This window comes from Rhineura floridana, chromosome 19 (assembly GCF_030035675.1).
Source record: "Rhineura floridana isolate rRhiFlo1 chromosome 19, rRhiFlo1.hap2, whole genome shotgun sequence".
Classification (NCBI taxonomy): Eukaryota; Metazoa; Chordata; class Lepidosauria; order Squamata; family Rhineuridae; genus Rhineura; species Rhineura floridana.
This window is the reverse complement of record NC_084498.1, coordinates 28170923-28197194: the sequence shown is the minus strand read 5'-3', so window position 1 is coordinate 28197194 and position 26272 is coordinate 28170923. Positions and strand designations below refer to the sequence as shown.

The following is a 26272-nucleotide window of genomic DNA, read 5'->3' as shown; positions in this document are numbered from 1 at the left end:
TTAGTTAACAAGCACAATCTACAAATCACTGCTGCTGTACGTGCACCATTAATTTAATTAAGTCCTGCAAGGGAAACCCACAGAAGGTCCTTTTAAATAAACCTAGGACAGGCAGCTGCAACTTTCGGCAGACAAGCACATTGGAATATGCAGCAAAGCTACCTGTAGACCACAGGGACAAGAAATAATTATTGCTAACTGCAGAAACTGTTTTTTTCTGAATAGGAGCTTAACCTATCCAATGACCAAAACAATCTTTTCAACCATTTTAATCTCAGGTGATGCTTCATCTGAACTTCTGCAAAAGAAAAGTTACACTTTGCCAAGCATGCGTAGAAGGCCAAAGTAAAGCAAATTCCACAGAAACTAAACTCCTTTGGAAGCACAACAAATGACAAGTGTCAACTCGTCTACATATAGTAGTATCCTTAAAACTGGGAATTAAATGTGCAATGCTGGAGCTCATCCAGTCATGAAGTTGGAAGCCATGGAGAAGAGGTAGGCTTGAACTCAGATCCTTGGTGTTGTTGCGTTTACTGAGACTGGGCCAAGATCTGACACCATCTTCAGTCAGGTGAACTCAACAGAGGTGGGGAAAAACACCCTTGTACTTCCTATAAGAATTGTGCACTTTGAGGGCATGGCAATATAATAAGGCAATAACTAGGCTATGATTAAGAGCCCCCCCCAAATATTTGGGTGTGCTGCAAGTGCCAGGGGCATTTTCCATGAAGAAAGAGTCTCTGCAACACAGTCCTATAGACAGGCTTTCTTCTCTTGCATTTCAGCATCCACCCTGAAGTATTCTCTGGCATCCTGTTCAGTTCACTCTTTCCCAATATGTATGGACGCTTTGTGACACTTGGCCTTTACAAAAGAGCATTTGTCAAGTTCAGGCTTTTTCAGGCTAATAATTTAATCCAGCTAGTTTAGCTTTCTGGGTTTGCCCATGCGCTGGGTTAATGAAGAGCCTTGCTCACCAAAGCCACTCAGAATGGTCCATTAGTTTCATCCCAGGTCGAGAGACGTTGGTTGAGCTCAGCATGCTATGTTGGGATTCTGCTTCCCCAACATCCTCTTTTGCTATTCAGGCTCTCAGGTTTCAAAGTATTTGTAAATTGCTGTAACGTACAGCATGACATTCTGCCAATCCGGGCGCTCTGTCCTTACCATCTCGTTAATGTCCTACCAAAAGGAGGAGGGGGGGAAGAGCAAAACAAGGTTTCTGGTCAGCTATAAGACAAATGGTTAATAAGCAAAACTGTGCAGGCTCTGCCTCTATTTCTGTACTGCTGAGCTTATCCGGGGGCATTCGGGGGGCAGGGCGGGAAGCAAAGCATGTTAGGGAATTGTAGTTTCATGTGCCAACAGTTTGTGTGTGGCTTAAACTACAAGTTCTGTCATGTTTTTGCAGTACCCAGATATTATTTATTGATTGATGATTTGATTTATATCCTGTCCTTCCTCCCAGCAGGAGCCCAGGGCGGCCATGGTTAATGGCGCTAGTGACTGCTGCATTTCTGCTGCTCTCCTGTAAGCACAGTGTTCCCTGGTCAATGGTGCCGATGGATGGGAGTGATGGGAGAAAAGCGAGACAATGCATGCCACTGGGTTTTTGCAAGGAGGGGAACGAGGGTGGCTAGAACTAAAAAGCAGCTCAGGACCATCGCTGTCCATTCTGCACCCCCACCCCAAGCTGGCTGCGGTTGCCTGGCAGGGGGCCCACAGGAGCTCATTAGGCAAGGCTCTGCCCTTCTGCATCAGGTCCCCGTTGCAAAGTGCCAGCCAGAGCGCTCCTATCGCCAGACACGGTCCACTTGGGTCAAAGCCAGTTCCACCTCCGCAGGCTGCCACACATCAACATTTGGAATGGTACCGCACGTTTCGAAAGTGTTGACCACAGTGGCATTCCCCATTGTGAACAGACACACAATGGCTGGCAGAGACTTGACAGGGAGCAGGGAAAGCTATTTTTAAATTTGTTTGATAGGTTTACCTCCTCTGAACTCTCAAGCAGAATATAGGTTTGACCCCTGTGACAAGTACAAAATGGCACATGTGACAGATTTCCTGCAGTCAGAGGATCAAACTAGACACAATGCTAAATGTGTCATTAGAAAGCATGTAGAGTTTGTTTGTTTTTTAAAGTTAAGAATAGGCACAGGGGCCCACAATTTTAACTGGGACTGCAGTAACTGGACCAGTTTAACCCTTCCCTCCCCAACTAGTCATGACAAAAATATCTTCTTGTATGATTTCCCCATTGGTGCCAATGAGAACATTTCCCTTAAAGCTCAGAGCAGTGTGTGCAGGCTAATTTTGTTGGGATCACTGCTGGGGAGGGAAGGATTACCTTAGTGGTCACTTCTCTGTGCATGGTGGTCTTCATGACCTCCCCCCCCCTCCCCGGTACTTCTTACAAAATAAATGGGGACTAACTTACATTTCCATCTTGCATTTTAATAGCATCAGCCACCATACATACATACATATCTATCCACATATACATATATACACATACACACACACATAATGAAGGATACTTGCATTTTACTATGCACTGCACAGTATTTCTTTGTTCAGTAATTTCAAATGCAGCCCTTACACACACGCCTATTCAGCAGCAAGTCTCATCCTTTTCAACAGAGCTTACCCCAACGTAAACGTGCATATGGCTGCAGCCTTAGTCAGACTGCCCTTGGCCTTGCATGCACTTACCAAAGTGGATTTGATGCCAACACTTTCGGCTGCCTGGAAAGCCAGAGTGAAATTTCTTTTCTGAAAATACAGTGAATTATAATTACACAAACTCAAAATGTTTTTAAAAAATCAAGTGTTACCTTAGGAACCTGTCCAAAAAATATATCACGTTTGCAAAACTCTTAAACACCCTTCCCTGTTCATGGCTTGTCACAAAATGCAGAGGCATAGAAAGAGGCAGAGGCAGAGAGGGAGAGGCAGAGGGAGACAGAGAGACAGAGAGACAGACTCGCTGCGTTTGGATGATCATATCTCAGAGAAATAAGCAGATATATGAATTAAAGTTATGGTCAGGATGCAGCCCCTTCACGCTTCTCAATGAGCAAGGAAGCAAACAAACTAGGAAGTCTTCAGTTAACTACGGTTTCTCATTTAATCTGAACCAGGAAACTACAGTTGATGGCTTTGGAACAAGCTCCATAAACTGACTTGTTCCAAAGCCATTAACCATAGTTTCTCGGTTCATACTTAACTGAAAACTTCCTGGCTTTTTGCTGGGCTGCACATGTGCCCACAAGGCTTGCTAGCAAGCTGAGAAACGATGGCCCAAACCAGCTCACTGTCACACGCAGACACTTTCGTTCCTTCAGTGTACAATTAAATGCCAAATTCTAGGTTTTTCTCCTGGTAAGTCGGCATTAGCTGGAGCAGGGAAGAAGTGCTGGAGCAACGTAAGGCTCCTTCACATTAAACCAGTTTGTTTTTAACTATGGTTTAAAGTGACATGCAGACCAGGCCTATGTATGAATTCAGCCATTATTAGCCAAAAAGAAAAAAAAGCCACACAAAGTGTTTAAATAAATATATGATGGCCTAAAAGGGTAAGGAACGTGTGCCTGTTCCTGCAATAGGCGCCTGCGTGCTGAGAGCGCCTGGAGTGGCTGTAAGTGAGGTATACATGGAAGACCTGAGAAGGGACTCTAGTCTCCACTTCTGGCAAACCTAAATGTAACACTGTACCTTGTCCTGATTGTTCAGCTCTTGATAGGGAATATGAGCTGGGAGGTAAGTATGAAGAACGGCACAGAAAGCCAACCCATCGTTCCAGCTGCTGCTGAAGTTTGTGATGTCAATATTCTAAAGAAGGGAAGAAAATATACACATGTAAGACAAAACTATTAAACGCTGTGGGGTTTGCTTATTCAATTACTTAGTGGCATTTACAGAAGGGAAAAAAGAAATAATTTTCTCTCTTCAGGAGGTGAAAAGCAGGCTGAATTAAGAACTTTTGAGTTATTATTTTTAAAGAAGCGTTGGTTAGAACGAGCAGAAACATGGCATAAAGGAAATCAAGAAAGCAGATCCATTAGCAACCCAAGATAAAAGCTTATGTTGTTTGCTTCAGGAGAAAATTCAGAAAGAACGTGCTCCCCTCACCACCCAAGACATTTCCCCTCACTAACACTACTCTAGGGATGCCTGACTGCATGCACTTCCAAGTTAAAACCTCTTCCTGGCATGTCAGCGGAAACAATTCCTTCCCACCCCATATCTAGTCACAGAAGGTACTACAGCTAATTTATGAGCACTCTGAAATGAACATTGTTGCATGATGCTCATTTTAAAAGGATCACAGAGGCTTTATAAACATTTCTAGGACAACTATTCAGTAAAACCAGCTAAATGTTCAGCAATTAAAGAGCACAGAGAATACAATGCCTTGCAAAAGTAATCAGACCCCTGACTGATGCTCTCATATTACTGAATTACAAATGGTACGTTGTAATCTCGTTGTGTGTGATATTTTATTTTGAAACACAGAAATGCAAAATCAATTATTGTAAGGTGACATTGGTTTTATGTTGGGAAATGTTTGTAAGAAACAAAAAACTGAAACATGTTGCTTGCATAAGTATTCAACCCTCACATTAATATTTTAAAGCCACCTTTAGCAGCAATAACAGCTCTAAGTCTTTTGGGGTAGGTATGTATCAGCTTCGCACACAGTGTAGGAAGGATTCTGGCCCATTCTTCTTGGCAGATTCGCTCCAGGTTGGCTGGAAGTCCCTTGTGGACAGCAATCTTCAAATAGTGCCACAGATTCTCAATGGGTTTGAAATCAGGACTTTGACTAGGCCACTGTAGGACATTTGTTCTTGAGCCACTCCAGTGTTGCTTTGGCCTTGTGCTTGGGATCGTTGTCCTGCTGAAAAGTGAATTTCCTCCCAAGCTTCGTTTTTTAGTGGATTGAAGCAGGTTCTCTTGCAGTATTTCCCTGTAATTTTGCTCCAACCATTCTTCCTTCAATTTTAATAAGATGCCCAGTCCCTGGCTGATGAGAAGCATCCCCACAGCATGATGCTGCCACCACCACATTTTACTGTAGGGATGATGTGTCTTGAAGCATGTGCAGTGTTAGCTTTGCGCCAAACATAGCGCTTTGGGTTTTGGCCAAAAAAGCTCTATCTTGGTCTCAGCTGACCACAAAACCTTTTCCCACAGCGCAGCCAAGGCACTCTCATGCTTTCTGGCAACTTTCAGATAGTAGTTTTTGAGTAACTGCTTCTTTCTTGCCACCCTCCCATACAGGCCAGTGTTATGCAGAGCTCTTCACATGGTTGACCAGCGCACCCTTACTCCACTCCCAGCCACTGAACTCTGTAGCTCCTTCAAAGTGATTGTTGGCCTCTCTGTGGCTTCTCTCACAAGTCTCCTCCTTGTTCGAGTGCTGAGTTTTGAGGGACGGCCTTTTCTTGGCAGTGCCTGGGTGGTGTGATGCAGCTTCCACTTCCTGATTATTGATCCAACTGTGCTCACTGGGATATTCAAACACTTCAATATTATGTTGTACCCTTTTCCTAATCTATACATTTGTATTACAATATCTCTCACTTCTGTAGAATGCTCTTTGGTCTTCATTTCCCTTCAGATCCACAGCCTGACCAATGATCCTTCAACACTCAGGCTTTTATCTTGACAATGTGACAGCAACTTTCATGGTTCACAGGTGGAGGCCAATGATAAGGTAACTGTGTCCTCGATAGGGCAATTTCTCTCATCTGTGTAAACTGGGAGCTCCCGCAGCACAGGGGGTAAATACTTATGCAAGCAACATGCTTCTGTTTTTTATGTTTCTTACAAATATTTCCCAACATAAAACCAATGTCACCTTACAATAATTGATTCTGAGTTTCAGTGTTTCAAAATAAAATATCACAGAGAACAAAATCACAATGTACCATTTGTAATTCAGTAATATGAGAGCATTGGTCAGGGGTCTGATTACTTTTGCAAGGCACTGTATATTTTTCTCCCAGATGTTAATGTTGTAAACCGCCCAGAGAGCTTCAGCTATGAGGCAGTATATAAATGCAATAAATAAATAAATAAATAAATAATGAAAATGCCCAACATTCTGCTCTCAAACAGACCCTTATGATGTTGTATACACAAGCACCAGATGTGACATTTTGAGACACTCTGTGCCAGTGTAGCAATCAGCAACACTACACTGTAAGCATTCGTTTACCGTTCTTGGATTAACCTGTAACATACGTAATTGGGAAGGGTGCCATTTCACATGGCTTTTAGTTCCCACAGTAGGAAATTTCAGCCATTTAGTGTCAATTGTAAACATTAAACTTGACATTAAGCACAGCTCAGGTAAGTAGAGATGACTAATATTTAGGTAAGAGTCCTGAAAAGGAGGTTGCAACATCAATGCAGGCTTATGGAGGGAATGCTGACTAGCTGCAAGCTTGCCATACTAATGTTTTCTCAATTTGCTAAGTCACCTATGACTAAGTGCTCAGGTCTTATCTTCCTTTGAATGATGCTCAAACATTGGGGCATGAGGTATCTAATGTTCTGCTGAGAGGCCTCTTTGAGATCAACTATATATGCTACTAAGTTTTTTCATTCTCAATTGAGCACTTATGTCAGTAAAGTATATAAAATACATCCATTCTGATTGGGAAATTAATACTTTGCTGATTATCATGCTGGGGAAATAATTGTATTTTACCAGAAACTACAAACAGAGATTTTACTGGGAAAATGTAAAAGACATATGGATCCTCAGAAAAATCAACCCATTGGGTGGTGCATCATTGTTTGGCTCTTCCACAAGGACTTCAGGCATTTTCACACGTACAGCAGGATAAAAGGAGAGTGGGCTTTGACATCCTCAGGGTAAATTCATCAGTGACATCAAAAACACTATGTAGAGAAAATTAAGATGCTAAGGCTTACTAATTCTGGGAAGTTGCTCATGTTACACTGCCCTTGTTTGCACATAAACCTAAGTCAGACCATGGCCAGTGCAAACAAGCAAATGTGAGCGAGGGCTCCCTGAGAGGAGACCCCAGCTGCTTGCCTCCTCCCTGGGCTAGGTTTTATGAAGCCTCTCTCCAAAAGCGACCACCAGTTTTGCAAGTAGGCAGAAAGTGAGCAGATAATTTGTTTGTTTTCTAAGGCAAGCATTTAAAGAGAGTTGCCTAGTATGGATGATAGCCATTGATATCAAGTGTCTACTCTGGGTATGACTGAGTGTGGCCATGACAGAACAAAGAGGCGAGTTGTTAACAGGAATTTGCCCGTCCAGCTAGGGAGAGGCTCATCCTCCCTTAATGGCATCCTTGCTGGACAGGAAATGGGGCAACTAAGAAGCACCCTTCATCCTTTGGCTGTAACCAGAAAGCCCTTTTCCCACACCTCTGTTGTCTCAGGGCAGCTATAAATTTAATTAAGTGGCATTTTATGAATGTGGTTGAGATTTTATTATGTTGTAAACCACCTGATTTTTCTTTAAGGGAAGTAGAAGTTTGTGTATTTATCATTTAACAAAAATTATATACTGCTTGACAGTATAAAACGTCTAAACAGTTTACAAGAAGCATTAAAATTATGAATAAAAGCAGTTAAAAACAAGAAATCATAAAAACATTTTAAAAACAAATAAAACAGCAGTAGATTAAAAATAATGAGATTCACACACATCAACATCTATGTTTCTGGACAGGCTACCCGAAACAGAAATGTTTTAAGCAGGCACCGAAGAGAATACAGCGAAGGCGCTTGTCTGATGTCAGTAGGCAGAGAGTTTCAAAGAGCAGGAGGTGCCAGAAAGAACAATTCCTTGCAAGTGTGGAACAAGTATTAAGTGGCAGCTGTACCAGGGCCAGGTCTGCAGATCAAAGTGGTCAAGTGGGCACATATAAGGCAAGGCGTCCTGCAAGCAAACTGGTCCCAAGTTGTTAAGGGCTTTACAGTATGCACCAGTAGTAACACCTTGACTTTGGCTCGATAAGGTATTCTTCTGCCATCACTATTATTCCGTGCCACTCTGCCAAATAACTTCAAGCCCCCCTCCCCCCAAATCTTTGAAAAAGGAGTATTGTGCACATTCACCCAATGGGCATCATCTACGCTTGGTGCAAAATGTTAGATTACTAGACACATTAAAAATCAGTGGTAATGAGATGCACACAAATGCAGCACATCCTAGTGCTGGGAAGGTCCTTACAGGCATCTAGTCAGCCCCCCCCCCGACCCCAAACGCAGGAAATCCAGAGCAGATGGCTGCCTTGTGGTAAAAAGGAGCGAAAGACAGGATTTGCTTCTGAGTTTTGCTTAAAACGCTGCAAATGAAGATTCTGGGACAGTCTACCTGGATACTATGTTTAGCATCAGAGAGGAATTGTTTCAGACAGGAAATGTCTTGCTGCTGTTGCTTTTATTGTAACAGATTTCTGTGTAGGCACAAGAGTAACGGATCAGCTGTAGTATGTGCTCCTTTGGGCTTGTTTGGATATCAGCCAAACGTGCACAGAAGAGCACAGTTCACACATTACACCAGGTGCGGGGAACTACAACTCCCACAATTATACCTGGTGACTGGCCATGCTTGCTAGGGCCAATAGGAACTGTAGTTCAGGAACATCTGGAGGGGCAAAGGTTCCCTGCGCCTGCATCACACAGTGAAACGCAAGGATGACCAAGAACCCAGGATACACAGGGGCTGTTGAGGTTTCTCCCCAGAAAGCATGGAGTGAATAAGCAAGCTTTATTCTAATATTCGGCTAGACACATTTTGTGCAGTGTCAAAAGAAATTATGCAGTGTGAAATAAGTTGAAGATGTGGGATTTAATAGGGAGCTAGGTAGCGAATAGGTCTACAGACAACTACTGTACAGATGAAAGCTGATTAAAACTGGATGTGTTGTCCACAAGGGATGTCTGAGGATTGCCGTTTGCTTCACATTTGAGATCTTTCCCCCTATATCTGGTAGCCTTACAACGACACTGTCCAGAAAAAAATATGGCTGCCCCCACAGATACATGGAGACAGACTTCTTTTTCCTCCATACAACTCTCCAGTAATGGACTGCACAGTATGATGCATGGTCACTTCCCAGGAGCATTTTAAGACTTTTTAACTTCAGGCTGCTAGTGGGGAGTTCCTGTTTGAAAGCTCTCTCACACAGATAGCTCCCTGTATGCAGAAATATGACACATCAGGGGAAAGACTAGGGCTGAACCCTTCTGCTAGTTTTCTATGTGCAGGGAGCAGTTTTGTCTCTGTGAGAAAGCATTCAAAATGCCACCCTGCCCCCACCTGTGGCATGAAATGGCTCAGTCCAGGGAAAGCTTGACTCTTTGTCTGTACTTGTCTGGCCTTCACAGTTAGTCCTCTGCCCCCCTCCGAAAACTGGTTTACTTGTCTCATATGGCACAGCACAATGTGGTCCTGCATAGGAAGCAGCACACGCTGAAAGTCACGTAATGGCTGCCACCCTTGCAAGTACACCAGACGACTCTCTTCTCCACCCTTAGCTGTTGCAGGCACCCAGGAACATGAGCAAGAGGCTGTCTGAGCATTTCCTTGTGACAACTTAAGGAAACTGTTACATGCATTTTGCACCATGATAAGAGACACACATCAGATGCTTTCCCACTAGAAGAGCTGTATGATTTATTCAGCAGGATCCCACATCCTGCCTCTTCAAGCAAGCACGGGAGCAGGAGGACGTCCTCCACAAAGAAGGTCCGCTTGATAGCTGCAGACAGAGATGCCAAGGAAGCAAGGGAGGGGAGGGTGCCCTCCGCCTACACACACACAGGCTTCGCCATTGTGTGGCCCTTCTATTAATGGCCCCCCTTCCTGTTACGTGGCCGTCCAGCTTCCTGCTGCATTGTGTGTCTCGCGCCCTGGCAAAGCACAGCCATGCTGAGGAACTGGGAGGCTGCCCAGGGCATCCTGAAGGCTCCTAACACAAGCTGACTGGGCAAGTCGCGAGGAAGCCGCTTATACCAAGCCAGACCTTTGGCCCGTCTAGCGCAACACTCTTCGCTGCGCCGCAGCAGTTCTCCAGGGCTACAGACGGGGGCCTTTCCCAGCACTATCTAGAGTCGCCACTGGGGACCAAATCTGGGTTCTTCTGCAGGCAGAGCAGACGCTCTACCAAGGAAGGCCATGCTTGTGTGCACGTGGTCCTCTGGGAGCCCGCTTTGCCTGGGGGCCCTGCACGGAAGGGAAGCCACGGGGGCCCACAGGTCACCATGGGCCATTCTGCTCCAGAGGCCTATGTGGATGCAACGGGAACACTGGGAGCTTACGTTATACCGAGTCAGACCACTGGGTCCCTCTCCTATTGCCTGCACAGGCTGGCAGTGACTCTGCAGGGTTTCAGGCAGGCGTTCTCACCAGCCCCACCTGGAGACACCATGGACTGAACGCAGAACTTCTGCAAGCGAGGCAGATGCTCTGCCTCCAAGCGACGGCCCTTGTTCCCCAGAAGGCAACCAGGCCGTTTGCAGCCTTCTTGGTTCGTAAAGCCCTGCTTTGAATAACCACTAGCAAGGAAGAGAACGAGCCCACACAGAGGAAGCTCTCCAGCAACGTGGGAGGAGAGCAGTGGGAAACGCTCAATCTCCCAAGCCGCTGCCGGCAATTAACGCCAGGCTGATCTTGATCTGTTGGCTTTGAAGCCACTGTTTCTGTTACTGCTATTTTATGGGGGCTGGCTTTACTGCAAGCCTATACACGTTTACCTGGGGCAAAATTCCACTGAACCTAATGGGACTTACTTCTGAGTAGACACACACAGAATTATAACGTGAATCTGCTTCAATGGTAAGATCGGCTGGTTCTGTGAGAACACACATTTGTATTGTGCAAAGTGACTGAGTAACTATTAACGATGGTTCCTGCAAGTACAGTACATGCTAGTTCCTTCACGATCTGGGCAGCGAACTGCGGAGCAGCCTCGCTTGTGCTTCTGGCAGATGCTTGCATGTTTGCACAGTGGAAAGGGCAAGCTGCACTTACCTGATAGCCTTCTGTTTTCTTCTGACACCACTTCAGCAAAGCATTCCTCTTGGAGCCGCCATACTCTCTTGCCAGAGCAGACAAAGGGTCCTTCCTTTCCTCTCTGGCAGTGAAGAAGAGCGGTCACATCATTCATCTAGCTGAATGCTCAAAATCCTTTTTTTGGCAGAACTTCCTTCCATCCCCTCCAAGACCTAAATTGCATTGTGCTAAGCCTAACTGTGGGCAGCACCACATTTTGGATAGATTCTGCCTTTCTTCTCAGCCTCCCTACCTATCACAGATTGCACCACTGTGCAGCTAGGACTGGGCGATGCCCAGGGCAACATCATTCTCCTCCTTCTCCTCCCAAGAGAGCCCAGAGCAGCAATCACACAAGCAATAAAACCACTAAAAACAATTCCAATATAGACGCAGACTGGGAAAGATCTCTCCTTATAAAGCTTGTTGGACGAGGAAGGTCTTCAGTAGGCACTGAAAAGACAAGAGATGGCGCTGGTCTAACACATGACAGGAGAGAATTCCAAAGGGCTGGTGCCACCACACTAAAGGCCCAATTCCTACACTGTGCAGAAGAGAGCTCCTGATAAGGTAGTCTCTGCAGCAGGAGGCCCTCACGTGCTGAGCGCAGCATCACTCAAGCCTTGCATGTGCACTCCTCCCCCATGGAGAAAAGTGAGCACAGAGAACAATCCCCAGCAGCCTCCTGCCTGCCTCTGACTCACAGATTCCAGGTAAATAATAACAGCAAGGATAGTGCCCTATATGCACCTCTCTTCCGGGGAGGGGAAGAAGATTTACAGAGGGAGAAAAGATTTTAAGGAGATTGATTTAAATGAGGCTTCATGAGGAGGAGTGCGTACACAGTCATTTTTCTCATATCTCAAAGCTGCTGTTAGAAGTGCTTTAAAAGCACAGACAAGATGAACATTAAGCTATGCTGAACTGTAGTTTCAGTTTGGAAAATAAACTGATGGTATCTCCCTGCAGTTCATGACAGACAAGGAATGTCACCTTGAAGGAAAAACAAGTCAGTCTATTAATTGTCAACCGACTACCTTCTTCTAGTTTTAGGAGGGCAGAACTATTGGAAGCATGTGGCTGTCACTGAGAACAGGAGCCCCCCCATGCTGAGTAGTAAAGGTAAGCATGACACGACATCACCACATGCAGAGTTCCACTGGCAGAAGGGAAGGCAGGGAAATGTGCTGTGTGATGGTGATGATGGCATAGCATACTTTCTTTTACTACCCCACCAGAGAGAGAGAGAGAGCATGCGTGTGCAGATGGGGACCAGAAGGGTCTGCTGCTTTTGGTATTTACCCTAGCCCTCTAGGACCAGCCTTCCCCAACCTGATGCCCTCCAGATGTTTTAGACTACAAATCCCATCATCTTCAGCCAGCACAGCTGTATTATCTCCTCCAGAGTGGCCACACTGGCTGGGGTTAGCAGCATAAGAACATAAGAACATAAGAAGAGCCTGCTGGATCAGGCCAGTGGCCCATCTAGTCCAGCATCCTGTTCTCACAGTGGCCAACCAGGTGCCTGGGGGAAGCCCGCAAGCAGGACCCGAGTGCAAGAACACTCTCCCCTCCTGAGGCTTCCGGCAACTGGTTTTCAGAAGCATGCTGCCTCTGACTAGGGTGGCAGAGCACAGCCATCATGGCTAGTAGCCATTGATAGCCCTGTCCTCCATGAATTTGTCTAATCTTCTTTTAAAGCCGTCCAAGCTGGTGGCCATTACTGCATCTTGTGGGAGCAAATTCCATAGTTTAACTATGCGCTGAGTAAAGAAGTACTTCCTTTTGTCTGTCCTGAATCTTCCAACATTCAGCTTCTTTGAATGTCCACGAGTTCTAGTATTATGAGAGAGGGAGAAGAACTTTTCCCCACCCCTGCCATATACAAACAAACTGGATCTGTGCTCAAGTATGGTCCTGCTCTCTTACAGCTTCCATTCACTGCATGAAAGACTCTGAAATGTTACACTGGCTTAGTCTCAAACATGGCAGATGAAGAAGCAAATCTGTTTCTTCAACTGTACCATTTCAGACGGCAGGTGGGTTTCACATGGTTGAATCTTCCTCCGTACAAAGAGGAAAAATATTTACAGTGTCTCTGCATCACTATGGTTTCAAATAAAGTCTCTTCACTCATAAGAGTGGTTGTTTTTTTTAAAAAGGGAGCATCAAATTTCCCAATTATGTATTTCTTTTAATATTGAAGCCTTAATTTTTTCCCCATAGCCTCACATCAGGCTGTGCTTTGACAATCTTGGTGCCTGCATTGTTTGAAGCACATACTAACCATTTTAAAATTGGAGCTGGTGTGTCCAGACTAGAGAGCAGAAGTAACAGAAAAACAATTTAGGGAAGGATAATGAAAATACTAGACATTGTGGTAAGTAAGAACATAAAAGAACTTTGAATCAGAAATTTCTTTTTTTAAAAACAAAACAAAAAACTAAACATGCATAACATTGTGAGAGAACAGTACGGCTTGTTTCTAAATTCCAGTAAGGAACACAGTTTATGTCAAGTTCTTTGTTTTGAAAATAGCGTTTCAGGAAACAAATAAAATGAACGGTGCTGACACAATGAGAAGTGGTTTACAACAAATACTAATCTTACAAATGAGCCTGCTAGGTCAACTGAATTCCAAACCCAAGGCCTGATTAATAGTTTCATGCTGGCATTAGAAGCCTTCACTACCCCTTTTAGATTTACAGATTTTTCTATTCCCAGGATATTCTTGTTTTAATGTTTAAAGACCAACAAACATTACAAATCTAACCATTTTTTCTTGGCATTTGTATCAGTCTGCTACACAAATATCTAAATTATTATTATTATTATTATTATTATTATTATTATTATTATTATTATTATTATTATTATTAATTAGATTTATACCCTGCCCTTCCTCCAAGAAGGAGCCCGGTGTGGCAAACAAACGCACTTTAAAACATCTTAAAAACAAAGGACTTTAAAACATCTTAAAAACGAAGCATCTTTAAAAACATATCAAAACAAAGCATCTTTAAAAAAGATGCCCGGGACTGAATCTCAGTCTTTCTGCAGGCGTGGCTCGATCCAGGCCACCTCCATCGCCTCTGCCATGCAAATCAGGACTGCATTCCCCCCCCACTTATGAACACAGTGCACCCCCCCATTTCATCCGCTCTCTCTGCCTTCACTTGCTCCCATTCCTTTCATTCAATATCCCCCCCTTCTAGCTTTTTCATCTCATCCCCCCCTGTGATTTTTTCATTGCGTTTACATCCATTGGAGGAGGTTTAACAGTCATTGCATATCCCTGAAAACAACCATTAGCAACTGTTTTAGTTGCAACCAGGCAAAAAAATTCCCTAAACTGCCTGGCCTCCTCCCGCAAAAAGTAACTTGGCTAGTGAGTGCTAGTTGCACCACACAACACAAAGTTAAGCTGGGGATGCGCCAAATCACTCCCCTCTCAGAAACCCTATTTGTCACAGACCTAAAAGCAGTTCACAGAAGAAAAATATGGTCACTTCCCTTTTCCTCTCTCTGCCTTTTCAACGTCCCAGCTGAGCTAACTTAGCCTCACTTTTTGTTTACCCAGGCCTTTGCCATGGTTGATGAACCACCTTGCCCACAATGCCACTGTGTATCTCTTATTCTTGTTATCATTCATTGTTGTGCCATATTGTTAGCCACTCTGTGCTCCCAGTGGGAGGAAGAGAGGGATTTAAGTTGGAGCAAACAAACGAACTCCTCCTTCAACGTGGCTCATATCCAGTTGCTGTTTACAGTGACATCTATTCTCCCAATACACCTTGTTCACAACTCTGTTCACTGAATATTTTAGTTCTGAGTAGTAGTTTCAGTCGCTCCCACTGCATGCATGGATTCCAAACTGTGGAGGAGGGGGGATGGTGATTTTTACTATTTCTATGGTGCTTTATATTTTCTTTTATATATATCAGGGGTGGGGAACCTCTTGCCCTCCAGATGTTGCTGAAGTACAACTCCTGTCAGTCTCAGCAAGCACGGCCAACAATCATGACAATGGGACTTGCAGTTCAGCAATATCCGGAGGGCCAGAGGATCCCCACACGGCCATGTTGTTTTGTATGGATTGGCAATATACAATTAAAAACAAATGAGAAGCCAGGGCATAAACAGAATGCTGCTTGGGTGATGGGCTTGCATTTGTCCATGGTGAGGAGCAAACCCAGGAATATTTGCTTATCATTCATTACAGCTGCTTTTCATTAACTACAGAGGAAGTTTACTGATTGTCTACCAAAAAGCCTGTAAAAGGTGCTCAAGCGTTTCTCAAAGCAAAAGGCTGCAAGATGATCCTCTGCATGAAGAAAACAGTCAATCCCTGATCAGGCCATGCAGCAATGAGCTGTACCTTATTCGATTGCGGGTCGTAGGGGTGACAGATGCTGTAGGTGAAGATGAGAGTGACAGCTGTGGCGAAGTGGTCCCCATGGCTATGAGAGAGGCAGGAGATGCTCCATCGGGGGCAGTGATGTCCCGTTTGATTTCTTCACTGCTTCGCCGAGACACTGAAATGGGAAAACAGCTAAGAGGCCATCTCTTTCTTCATGGAAGCAAAGAAGCTTTTACAAAAGCCAAACTCACACGTAATTTTTTTATTGAACTGATTTTTTACTGAACTGTACGAAACATTGAAGTATTCACTCTATCACACTAATAACAGTCCCACCTATTAAATATGAAGTTTGCATTACGTTTCTGCTTTAAGCTTTTAGGAATATACTCTTAAGAGCCTAAAATGTTAGGACTTCCCCTCCTTTTGAGAAGGCAGGTTTGTAAGCCTTCTGACTGTTTCCTTCACAGAGAGTATTTATTGTCGTTGTGGAACAAGTGCTGTTGCAAGTATGTTTTCAGTTACATTAAAAATCACATACTATTTAACATACACTCACACAATTTACTCACCATGCGCACACACATGCCCGCCCTGTGCAACAGGGGAGAGATGAAATACTTGTCAGCTGAAGCAACAAGCAGCATCCCTTAACTAAAGCTTCTGGGAGATGCCAGCAGGCAGCTTTTCAGACCAAATTCTGCTGCAGCTTATGACAACTTCTGGGGGATTTAGGGTGCTTTGGGACTTCCAAAAACCCAGGGAACAACTTGGCATGATGGTGGAGAACAGAAAATGGCAAAAAAAGAAATGAAGCTACTGGCTAGTTTGGAGAGACCCCACAAGAAGCCTTTTGGGTGGCTGGATACAGCCCACAGGTTAGCCACCACTGCTGTCTAAGAATTGTAGTACTGTGCTCCAACATTTCTGTTGGGCAAAAGGAACAAATCAAGTTTGTAGGTTTTAATTCTCCTAACTTTCATCTGTCCAGCTGCAAGTGTGTGTAAAGAATAGCACGTACTATCTAGAAGGCGTTTACATTAAAACCACGAGAGGAAAACCTTCCTCAGCCACAGTGCAGAGGGAAAGTGGCCTAATACTCACCCCAGTGTTAAAATGGAACTCCACCCACTTCACCTGATGCTTTGATGTCACAGAACACCAACACTACTTTTCCAACATAATAGGAAAGAGAAGGCTTTGCCTACCCTGCAGACCACCCAACATTACTAGCACTATGTTATTACCAGAGATAGATTTGGCACTTTCCATAGCAGGAACTCTTGGCAGAGAAGCTGGTCTGCTGGTAGAGGAAGTTCTCAGCAAATGATCTGCACAAAGAGGGAAGGAGGAAAAGGCATTTCATTACAGCATGTTTCAGGCCTGGCCCTACAAAACAAGGTGATTGAATGGACTGTTCCACTGCAGCAGGAGGCAATGCCATGTTGTATGCTTGCTCACCTGCATGACAGCTGAGCTGGCCACCAGTTTGTTGCCAGGCCCAATTAAAGGTGCTGTGACTCCCTTTGAACCTTGGGGCCTCTTAGGAACCATCTTCTCATGTACAAGGCTGCCATTCTTTAAGATATGGGGGTGAGTGTGTGGGGGGAAAGGAGGAGGAAGACCCTTCTTTGTGTATGGATGGAAGTTGACTGGTATGCAGGACAGAGCCTGTTGTGTGGCCACACTTTGGCCGTGTAACTTCTAGTCATGGGAGATTCAACTAGCTCCACATGACCTGCAAGGATTATGTTTCTAAACTGATCCCAGTTTTTGAAAGCTGTTTTATCTGCTGCTGTTGCTCCTCCTTTTAATTTATTATAACTGCTTATATTTTTGTAATATTGACCGCTGTAAGTCTACCTGAGCTGCAGTGGAAGAGTAAGATATAAATAATTTTAATAACTAAAGAGCAAGCCTGATGCTATGCAATGAACCAGTCCACACACATCACCTTCCGATCTACTCCAAGAGTATCAGAATCCTGCATCCTGTGCCAGTCACGTCACAGGTCAGCCACCCATTGTGAAAGAAGTGCCCTCTTTACAGTAGCTGTTAAATACCAAGCAAGTTTCAAATTTACTTTGCTCTGAATACTAAATCACCCCAAGGCTATTCAAATAATACCTGAATGAAGTCTCAACACAAACACTCTTTTAACCCTGGGAAGGCTTTCACATTGTAGGTGGTTTGTTGACATTTGGCAAGACAGAAAAGGAAGCCTACTGCTTGGTCATAAAAAAGCTATTATTGAGAAATTTCTATTTTAAAAGTCTCCAGACATAAATCAAAGAACTACACCCATTATATGAGAGCTTTTCATTCTTACAGGAAGGCCACTTTGAAAGGAAAAGTTTACAAGCAGAACAAGTTTACCAGCACCAGGAAATGGAGAAATAAACAGTGAACATAAAATCCATGTTTCTGCAATGGAAAAAGGGCTTTTCCAATGTTGTCTCATTATTAAAATACTGCCCTAATAGCACTGAAAGTAAAGATAGAAATTAAGGGAAGTATTCAAAGAGCCATACAGGTAATGACAAGCCATCTAGTCTGACCCTCTGCTCAATGCAGGAAATCCAAAGCTAGAGCATTCCTCTGCCTGACAAGGAAGAACCCACCACCATTCTAGATAATTCGTAAGACTGTGCAGCGGATCTGGCCGAAGTCTGGATCCTGAACTGAATTGGGCCAATTTGGGATGGGGGTGGGGATCCAGGCTTTGGCTGGAATGGATTGAGACAGCCCTGCATTGCCCTGGGGTAGTCAGAAGGCGGGGCGGTTGGGCTGCGGGGGAAAGGAGAGGCAGACGGCAGCTTCTTCAAAGAACGGCACAGGGCTGTTTGCAAAAAGGTTTCCAAACAACCCCGCACTGTGTTTTGGCAGTGCGCGCATGCTCCCAGCAGAGGGTGCGCACACCCAAATTGACCAGGACTGAACCTGCTAGCTGCAAGGGGACAAGTGGGACAATAGCTTGCCCTACACTGGAGGCCTAACTCTCAGAAACAGAACGTAAAGTGATAAACCAGTATCTGGATTGTATTATTTAAGGCTCACCTAACACACACAGCGCATATAGGAAGAAGGCTACTGACTGCTCCTACAATCTACTGCATTACAATTCTGTGGGAAGGGCCAGTTTCATTTATTGATCAGCACTTGGCTTTGAAAATAATTACTCCTCCTAATGAAAGGATACCAAAGGTGACTTTCGTAACAATAAAACAATTGCTCTTTTAATTATACAAGCATCAACAGGGATTGATTTCACACCTTCAAGTGTCATGCCCTTTAGAGATTTGGCTTGTATGATTTGTGAACTTGTTGTCCAGATGATTATTCCACTATGACCATAAGATAGTATAATTCTTGGAAGGTTTTTTCCCCCTTCCAAAGTCAGCCTAGCGCCCCTCCCCCAAGCATAGCTCAGTGCAAGCTGGCATTAAGTAAAAGGAAACAGAAGAGCATGGAAAGGAGAAGGAAAGTGAAATGATAAATAGCCCTAATTAACAGTGTGTTATTGTTTTTATGCTTTGTAATGCAAGCTGGTTTGAACCCCTTCATTTTGTAGGGGAGTAGGCAATGTAGGACATAAATCCTCCTCTGTACAGAGCCTGGATCTCAAAAGAAAGCGAGTTGGTGCATCTTTTGCAAACGGGCCTCTTCCACGCTCTCTTCCTCAATGTGCTTTTTCTGGGGGAGCTTCATTGCAATAACGTTGGCAGAGAAAAAGACATACCTTGAACTGGGATTTCCGCATAACTTGGCCTTTTGTCAGACAGAGCTGTAAGGGGTTTAGAAGTAGATATTGGCCCACTTATGGAGTGTCTCTGAAAAAAAACACAAACTTTTTTTTGAGGTAAATTGCTTTGAATATTATGATCCCATCAGCCTTTTACAAAAACTACTAAGACAGGCACAACACCACTGCCATAGAAGTGCCACAGTGGCCCAGCCAAATGCCCATGAGCTTGTGCATGGGCTCAAACTCAGCACAGCCACAAACGTACTCCTTATTTCATCAGATTTATACCCTGCTCTTTGCTGAAAGAAACCTCAGGGCAGGTCACAACACAACAAATACATCCAAAAGCCATTCATCCTTAAAACATGAATCAGAATAAAAATCAGTAAGCACAAGAGTACTGGAGTCTGAATTGCAGCTCCTTGCTTGTGACTTGGTGGCCAACTTCACAGGGTTGCTGAGAGTATTTTTAGTGAATTTTTAGTTACATTATGATAAATTAATAATCATAATTGTAGTAGTGATGTCTGAACTGTTGATCTAATACTCTCAACTGGTTTGAAGGCTAAAGAACATGAATGATGTATAAAATCGGACCCAGACTAGTGTATGCAGTTGTAGGGAGTAAGACTTGAACTAGAGAGGCCTTGGAGCTCATCGGTCACACTCAAAGGGAACGTTCCGTAGTCTGACAAACTATGGTTTCGTGAGACTGGGAATGAGCGAGCGTTCCTTCCTCTTCCATTCTCCTCTCATGCACTCTGCTGCAGGAATAACATCCTGTTTGTTAAACCAGTTTCCCCACAATCTTAAGACTGCAGTTTCTGTGATGTCTACAAACCAGAGATTTGCAAACCAAGACTGCAAACCAGGATCAAACCTGGGATTGTAAGGTGTGCTTAAGCCTCAGTTTACAGGTTCAGACACCTGTGATTGAACAAACTAGTCTCCTATGCAGCAAGCAAAAGAGAGAAGGGAGGGGAAGTGCTCATGTTTCTAACTCATCCCCACTCCAAACACAGTTCAGTGGAAACATTACAATTGAATCTGGCTATTGTGTATTTTATGCTGGTGACTTTCTCAGTGTAACCTACCCCACAGGGTTGTTAGGAAAATAAAAAGAGGAGAAACCCATGTATATCACTCTGAAATATTTGAAGAAGGTCAGTATGCAATTATAAAAATGCTAAGAATTAACTGAATGCACAATTTCTACTTCCACTTTGCGTCATTCCATTACGGCTACAAATCCTGATAGAACAACCTTCACAAAGTCTCTTCAAGGTATCAAACGTTCGTTTACCTGCATTGGAGATACTGCTGCTGCAGGAGGGGTCTTCAGAGGACTTGGGCTCAGAGGGGTACGAGGAATTGCAGCTGCAGCAGGACTGGGAACTAACAAAACGAAAAGGGGGAAAATAGTAGCATTGGTTTATTGCAGATATTTCTAAGCAGCCTTTCAAGACTATAGGCTTCCCAAAGTGGTTTACACTAAGGAACACATATACAATTTCAATACAAAACAACATTAAAACATATAATTCAAGCAATAAAACATCCAGTTTAAATATGCCCAGTACAAAAACATTCAACGCACTCCAAGAGCATTGCAAGTTTTCCTCTTAAGGCCCAAAATTCCAAAGTAAAACTTCTTCTCATTGTCTCTTCTAAACAAGTGCTCCAGTGAATGAATGAATGGCAGCCGCTTACTACTAAGTCCACGTATCCCCAAATTTGGATGTGTCACCCTGCTGCGAGGCCAGCCCAGTCTGGTTGTGGACAGTTTTCATAATGTGCAAAGATTTACAACAGGTAAACTACACAACTTACCCAAGCAGGAGCTTCCTTAGCTAAAGGTAAAATGTGCCTTTTAATCAACAGTGGTTTCTTGTGGCTTTCAAGCCCAGCTTAACTTTTATATGTGTATATCATTAAGTGCCACAGAAGCTGAACAGTGGAACACGTAGATACAAATAAAACAAGGCATTGAAAGGTAGATCAACATGCACTAAGATAAGGCAGCCTCATGGAAGGCTAAATATTCAGACAAAGAAGGAAGCCTTTCCCCAACTTTTGGGGCCCCAGATGTTGTTGGACTCAAACTCCCATCAGCCCAGCCAGCACGGCCAATGGTCAGGGATGATGGAGTCACAGTCCAGAAACATCTGGGGACACAAAGGTTGGGAAAGGCTGATATAAGGTTTGTTATACACTCAAAGCCTCAGAACAAGAAATTGCCTAAACTGGGGCATGTGGCTTTGAGTATCTAAATCTGGAATACATAGTCTTAAATTGTAAACCACTTAGAGCTTTTATTACAACTAAGCAGTATATAAATTTGTTAAATAAAATGAATAATTTTTTTCTCTCCAAGTGGCACCACCTACCTGGAACTCCCTTGAATGTAACATGCCACAGTCTACTGAAACATGGAATGCTTACTCTGTTCAAAATTTTGAGCTAACAGAACCATTAGTGATGCTTCCAAACAATACTGTATTAAGTTTCTGCAGGTACAATAAAAAGTTTACCTTGCGAGGCACTGTCAAAGGACTTGATGAGAGTTTTTACAGTGGGGGTTGGCTCTGAAGAAGTGGATGACCTGCGACTCAAGCCCATTCCTTGCCTCAGAGCTGCCAAATCTCTTTCTACAGCATTCATGTAGTTGTAAACACGCCCCCGCTCTTCTTCTTGCCTGAAGATCAGAGGAAAGCAGCAGATTAGAAAAGGCTCTGGATTGTGCTAAAGTATCTGACTGATTCATTAGTATGTGCCTGAAGAGCTGTGCTATGCTGGGAAGCCCACTTGGTATGGTTCAAGTCTATCAACAGGCCAAAAATCCAGATAGCAAGCTTGAAACTGAGAGTTAATTGAAAAAGAGCCTCACAATTATTTTTAGGAGAGAAATGGGTTGTTGTCGTTATGTGCCTTCAAGTCGATTACGACTTATGGTGACCCTATGAATCAGCAACCTCCAATAGTATCTGAATTTTTATGGGTTGGGGTGAAATTTACTTGGGACAATACTTCCTGGCCTGTCACATGTCAGGAAACCATGGCCACTGAAAAGCTGCCCCGCTGCCTCTCAGACAGACAGCTGCTTTCTTTCTTCTTCTCTCTCTCCCCGCCCAATTCCTTTTTTTAATTTGATATTGTGTCTATTAGATTGAGAACCTGCCGGCAGAGACTGTCTAACCCAATTGGGTTCAGGCCTGGTTATGGGACTGAATTGGCCTTGGTCGCCCTGATGGATGACCTTTACCAGGAGAAGGACAGAGAAAGTGCACCCCTGTTATTCCTACTTGATCTCTCAGCAGCTTTTGATACCATTGACCATGGTATCCTTCTGGGCCAACTTAGTGAGATGGGTATCAGAGGCACTGTTTTACAGTGGTTCCAATCATACCTCCAGGGTGGTTTTCAGAGAACAGCATTGGATGATTGTCTTTCAGCCCCCTTGCAGTTGTGCGGTGGGGTGCCCCAGGTTACCATCTTGTCCCTAATGCTGTTTAACATCTATATGAAGCTGTTGGGAGCGGTCATCAGGAGATTTGGGGCAAGGTGTCAGCTGGACACTGATGATACCCAGCTCTGTTTTTCTGTAACATCTGAATTGGTAGCGGCTGTGCAAGCCCTGGAGCAGTGCCTGGACCAGGACCAATAAACTGACTCTGAATCCTAGCAAGGAGGCACTGTGGATCGGTGGTTCCCCAGTTCAGATAGTCAATTGCCTGCTTTGGATTGGGTCACACTCCCTCTGAAAGAGCAGGTTCGTAGTCGGGGGATGTTCCTGGGTCGTCTTACCCCTTATATACCCAGTCGATCCCTGTGCTCTGCAGGTGAGGGCCTCCTGCAGATTCCATCTTATGAGGAGGTCTGCACAACATAGGAAGCAGACCTTAAATGTTGTAGCACCAACACTTTGGAATTCCCTTCCCTCCCTTTAACTATTAGACAGGCAGCAGCTCTGTTATCTTTTTGGCGCCTACTAAAAATGGAAATGGACTGCCTTCAAGTCGATCCCGACTTTTGGCGAACCTATGAATAGGGTTTTCATAGTAAATGGTATTCAGAGGTGGTTTACCATTGCCTTCCTCTGAGGCTGAGAGGCAGTGACTGGCCCAAGGTCACCCAGTGAGCTTCATGGCTGTGTGGGGATTCGAACCCTGGTCTCCCAGGTTGTAGTCCAGCACCTTAACCACTACACCACACTGGCACCTACTAGATTTTCCTTTTTCAACAAGTCTTTTAAGTAGAGACCTTATGTGTGTTGGAATGGCTTTTAAAGATTTTTTTAATATGGTTTGTTTTAATATGTCTTAAAAGATGTATTTTAATATATTTTAAAGTATTTTGTTTTAAAGATGTTCTAGAGTGCTTTTAGTGTTTTTGTTTGCTGCCCTACGTGCCTTCTGGGAGAGCTGGATATAAATTTAATAAATAAATAATATTTTAATATATACAGAACTTAGAAAATATAAGGCTCTTGTGCTATATAAATAAATAAAGCAACATGGACCTGCTGAATCAAGTAGAAGATCCTGCTGGAGGAAAAATGCATGAGAAAGGAAGGAGCATAGACTCTGCAACTGGGACAAGTGCAGCTGCACACAGAACTAAAGTCAGATGGTGGAGCATTTTGGAGTGAAGGAGCATTCCTTCTCCAGTCTTTCAGTAGAATTTTTCTGCTACTCCAGAAGTTTCAGAGGGGCATGAAATGAGGGGCGTCTCATGAGGAACAATTAAGTTGCCTGGCATTCTGCTCTATAATGAAGTGCTTCACCAGAGCTCTTAGAGGTAAGGCAAACACTCAGTTTCCAAAAGGGGACCATGTCCCGCAATTCAGTGAGGTTGTAGCATGAAACAAGTCCTTTTAACCCTACTAGCACCTGCCAAACTTCTCTAAGATCCTTTTGTGAAGATGTGGGGAGAAGGAAGTAGTTGGTTCTCTTCTAAAGCTCCTCCAAGAGGCAAGCACAGAGGCTTTTTTTAAATTGCAGGTTAAGGGCAAGGGTCTTTTTTTTAAAAATGTGGCCAGTGGTTTTTTGGCAGATTACTAATGCATATCTTTCCCACATTGAAGAAATTAATCTTGGGAAAATATGAGAAATTAATCCAAATGTCATTAACATACTTGCGTGATTTTATTTCCTCCAACTCTTTTGTGAGTTTTTCGTTCTTCTCTTGAGCTTCATGCAGTCTGCGCTTTAGGTCTCCAATTTCTTCTTGAGCCTCAGATTTTATGTCGTTTGCTATGACCACAGCAGTCTGCAGGTCAGCTTGGAACTGCCGCCATTCTGCAGACTCCTCCTGAAAAGGAAGAAAACTGGAAAAATAAATCTGCTGCTTTGAGCTCTGTGATGGAAGAAAGGCGGGATATAAATGGATTAAATATATTTTAATTAGCAGTGATGGTCCAGCAACATTGATATCACACACTCCAATGTACCCCCACTGCTCCTCCCACTCCCACAAAAAATTCCAAGCCACTATGGATTAAACTGGGTTTACCAACCCTGAGTCTCCTGTGCAGAGTCTTGATCTCCCTTTCCATATCGTGCTTTTGGTCTTGAAGCTTTTTGACCGTATCTGGCAAAACAAAACAAAAAACATATATATGGCAGCAATTTTTAAAGAGTTCTTTACAGGCAAACATTTCACCAAAGCCTAAAGGAAATATTTACTGCATTTAATGTAATCAAAGGGAAGTTTAACTTATTAGTTCTAGAATTAGGTTTTCCCCCAACCCACAGCTATTAATAATAATTTAAAAATTCAAGAATAGACCTCATACTATGAGGTATATATACATAAGAGAAGATGCCAACAATGGAATAATATTTTCCCATAAAAACCCAAATTCTGCATGTCTTTTAAAAATTTATCTGTCCTATCCCATGAAAAAAGCCACTATCAGCACAACCTTGCCAATGCCTATTCAGAAGTAAGTCCCACGGAGTTCAATGGGGCTTAATACGTCACTTGAAATTTCAATAAGAAACATATTTCCACCTTAACCAGCACAGTGCTTTCTTTTTTGAATGTGACAAAGTGCTAGCCATGTTGTTCAAATGCCTGATCACCATCTTCCAAAGCAGCTACTTTACTCCCAACTTAAGGAAGGAAAATGGCATCGGTGGACAGCAAAAGAGGTTTAAAGATGTTCTTGAAGTGAAACTAAAAAAATGTAACATCAGCATTGAAAACTGGGAAGTCTTGGCCCATGAAAGTCCCAAATGGAGGTCGGCTATTATCAAAGGTGCTATGGACTTCGAAGAAGCACAAATACAAGGAGAACGGGACAAACAAGCTAAGCTGAAGGCACATCATACAAATCCTCATCGTGGCCATCTTCCATCTGGAAACCTATGTCCTCACTGTGGGAGGCTGTGTGGATCCAGAATTGGTCTCCACAGTCACTTACGGACCCACTGTTACCCTGGAAGACAATCTTACTCGACCACGAGTGATCGCCAATGAATGACTTGCAGAGCTGAGGCTGTCTTGCAGCTACTTAAGGTTGTCTTTTAAAATATAGATTTGTCATAACAAAAATGCTCCTATAGGTCTATCAGCAGCTGCATAAAGAGAATACGCAATTTGACCACCACCTGCTTCTGATTTGATGCCTGACAGGCCGAATACTGAGATTAGTTCTCATTTCTCTCATTCATTATAAAATGAGTAACTGTAAGCAAAAATACTAGAAACACTCTAACTTCTTAAAAATCTTAAAAAACAAACTTTAAAATATATTAAAACAAAGCATCTTTTAAAAAAAGCTTTAAAAACATATTAAAAAGCAATTCCAACACATACGCAGACTTGGATAAGATCTCTGCTTAAAAGGCTTGTTGAAAGAGGAAGGTCTTCAGTAGGAGCTGAAAAGGTAACAGAGATGACACCTGTGTAATATTTAAGGGAAGGGAATTCCAAAGTGTTGGTGCCACAACACTAAAGGTCTGCTTCCTATTCTTGTGCGGAACAGACCTCCTGATAAGACGGTATCTGCAGGAGGCCCTCGCCTGCAGAGCACAGTGATCAACTGGGTATATAAGGGGTAAGATGATCTCTCAGGTATCCTGGTCCCAAGCTGTGTAGAGTGTTGTATATCAAA

At 43.6% G+C, this 26272-nt stretch overlaps 1 protein-coding gene across 4 annotated transcripts in view; it reads right to left on the bottom strand.

Annotated features, from left to right (window-relative positions):
• Nucleotides 1-254: 254 nt before the first annotated feature.
• SPECC1L (sperm antigen with calponin homology and coiled-coil domains 1 like) overlaps nucleotides 255-26272 on the bottom strand; it is a 50232-nt gene continuing 24214 nt past the window's right edge. For all 4 annotated transcript variants that reach the window (XM_061603031.1, XM_061603032.1, XM_061603030.1 and 1 more), the window contains 11 exons: nucleotides 24671-24744; nucleotides 24290-24465; nucleotides 21687-21850; nucleotides 20459-20550; nucleotides 19150-19240; nucleotides 16658-16741; nucleotides 15429-15585; nucleotides 11030-11132; nucleotides 3721-3837; nucleotides 2719-2778; nucleotides 255-1185 (listed from right to left, as the gene is read on the bottom strand). In XM_061603031.1, coding sequence (XP_061459015.1) covers nucleotides 1096-1185; nucleotides 2719-2778; nucleotides 3721-3837; nucleotides 11030-11132; nucleotides 15429-15585; nucleotides 16658-16741; nucleotides 19150-19240; nucleotides 20459-20550; nucleotides 21687-21850; nucleotides 24290-24465; nucleotides 24671-24744 — 1208 coding nt within the window. In that variant the 3' untranslated portion in view covers nucleotides 255-1095. The remainder of the gene's footprint in view (nucleotides 1186-2718; nucleotides 2779-3720; nucleotides 3838-11029; nucleotides 11133-15428; nucleotides 15586-16657; nucleotides 16742-19149; nucleotides 19241-20458; nucleotides 20551-21686; nucleotides 21851-24289; nucleotides 24466-24670; nucleotides 24745-26272) is intronic.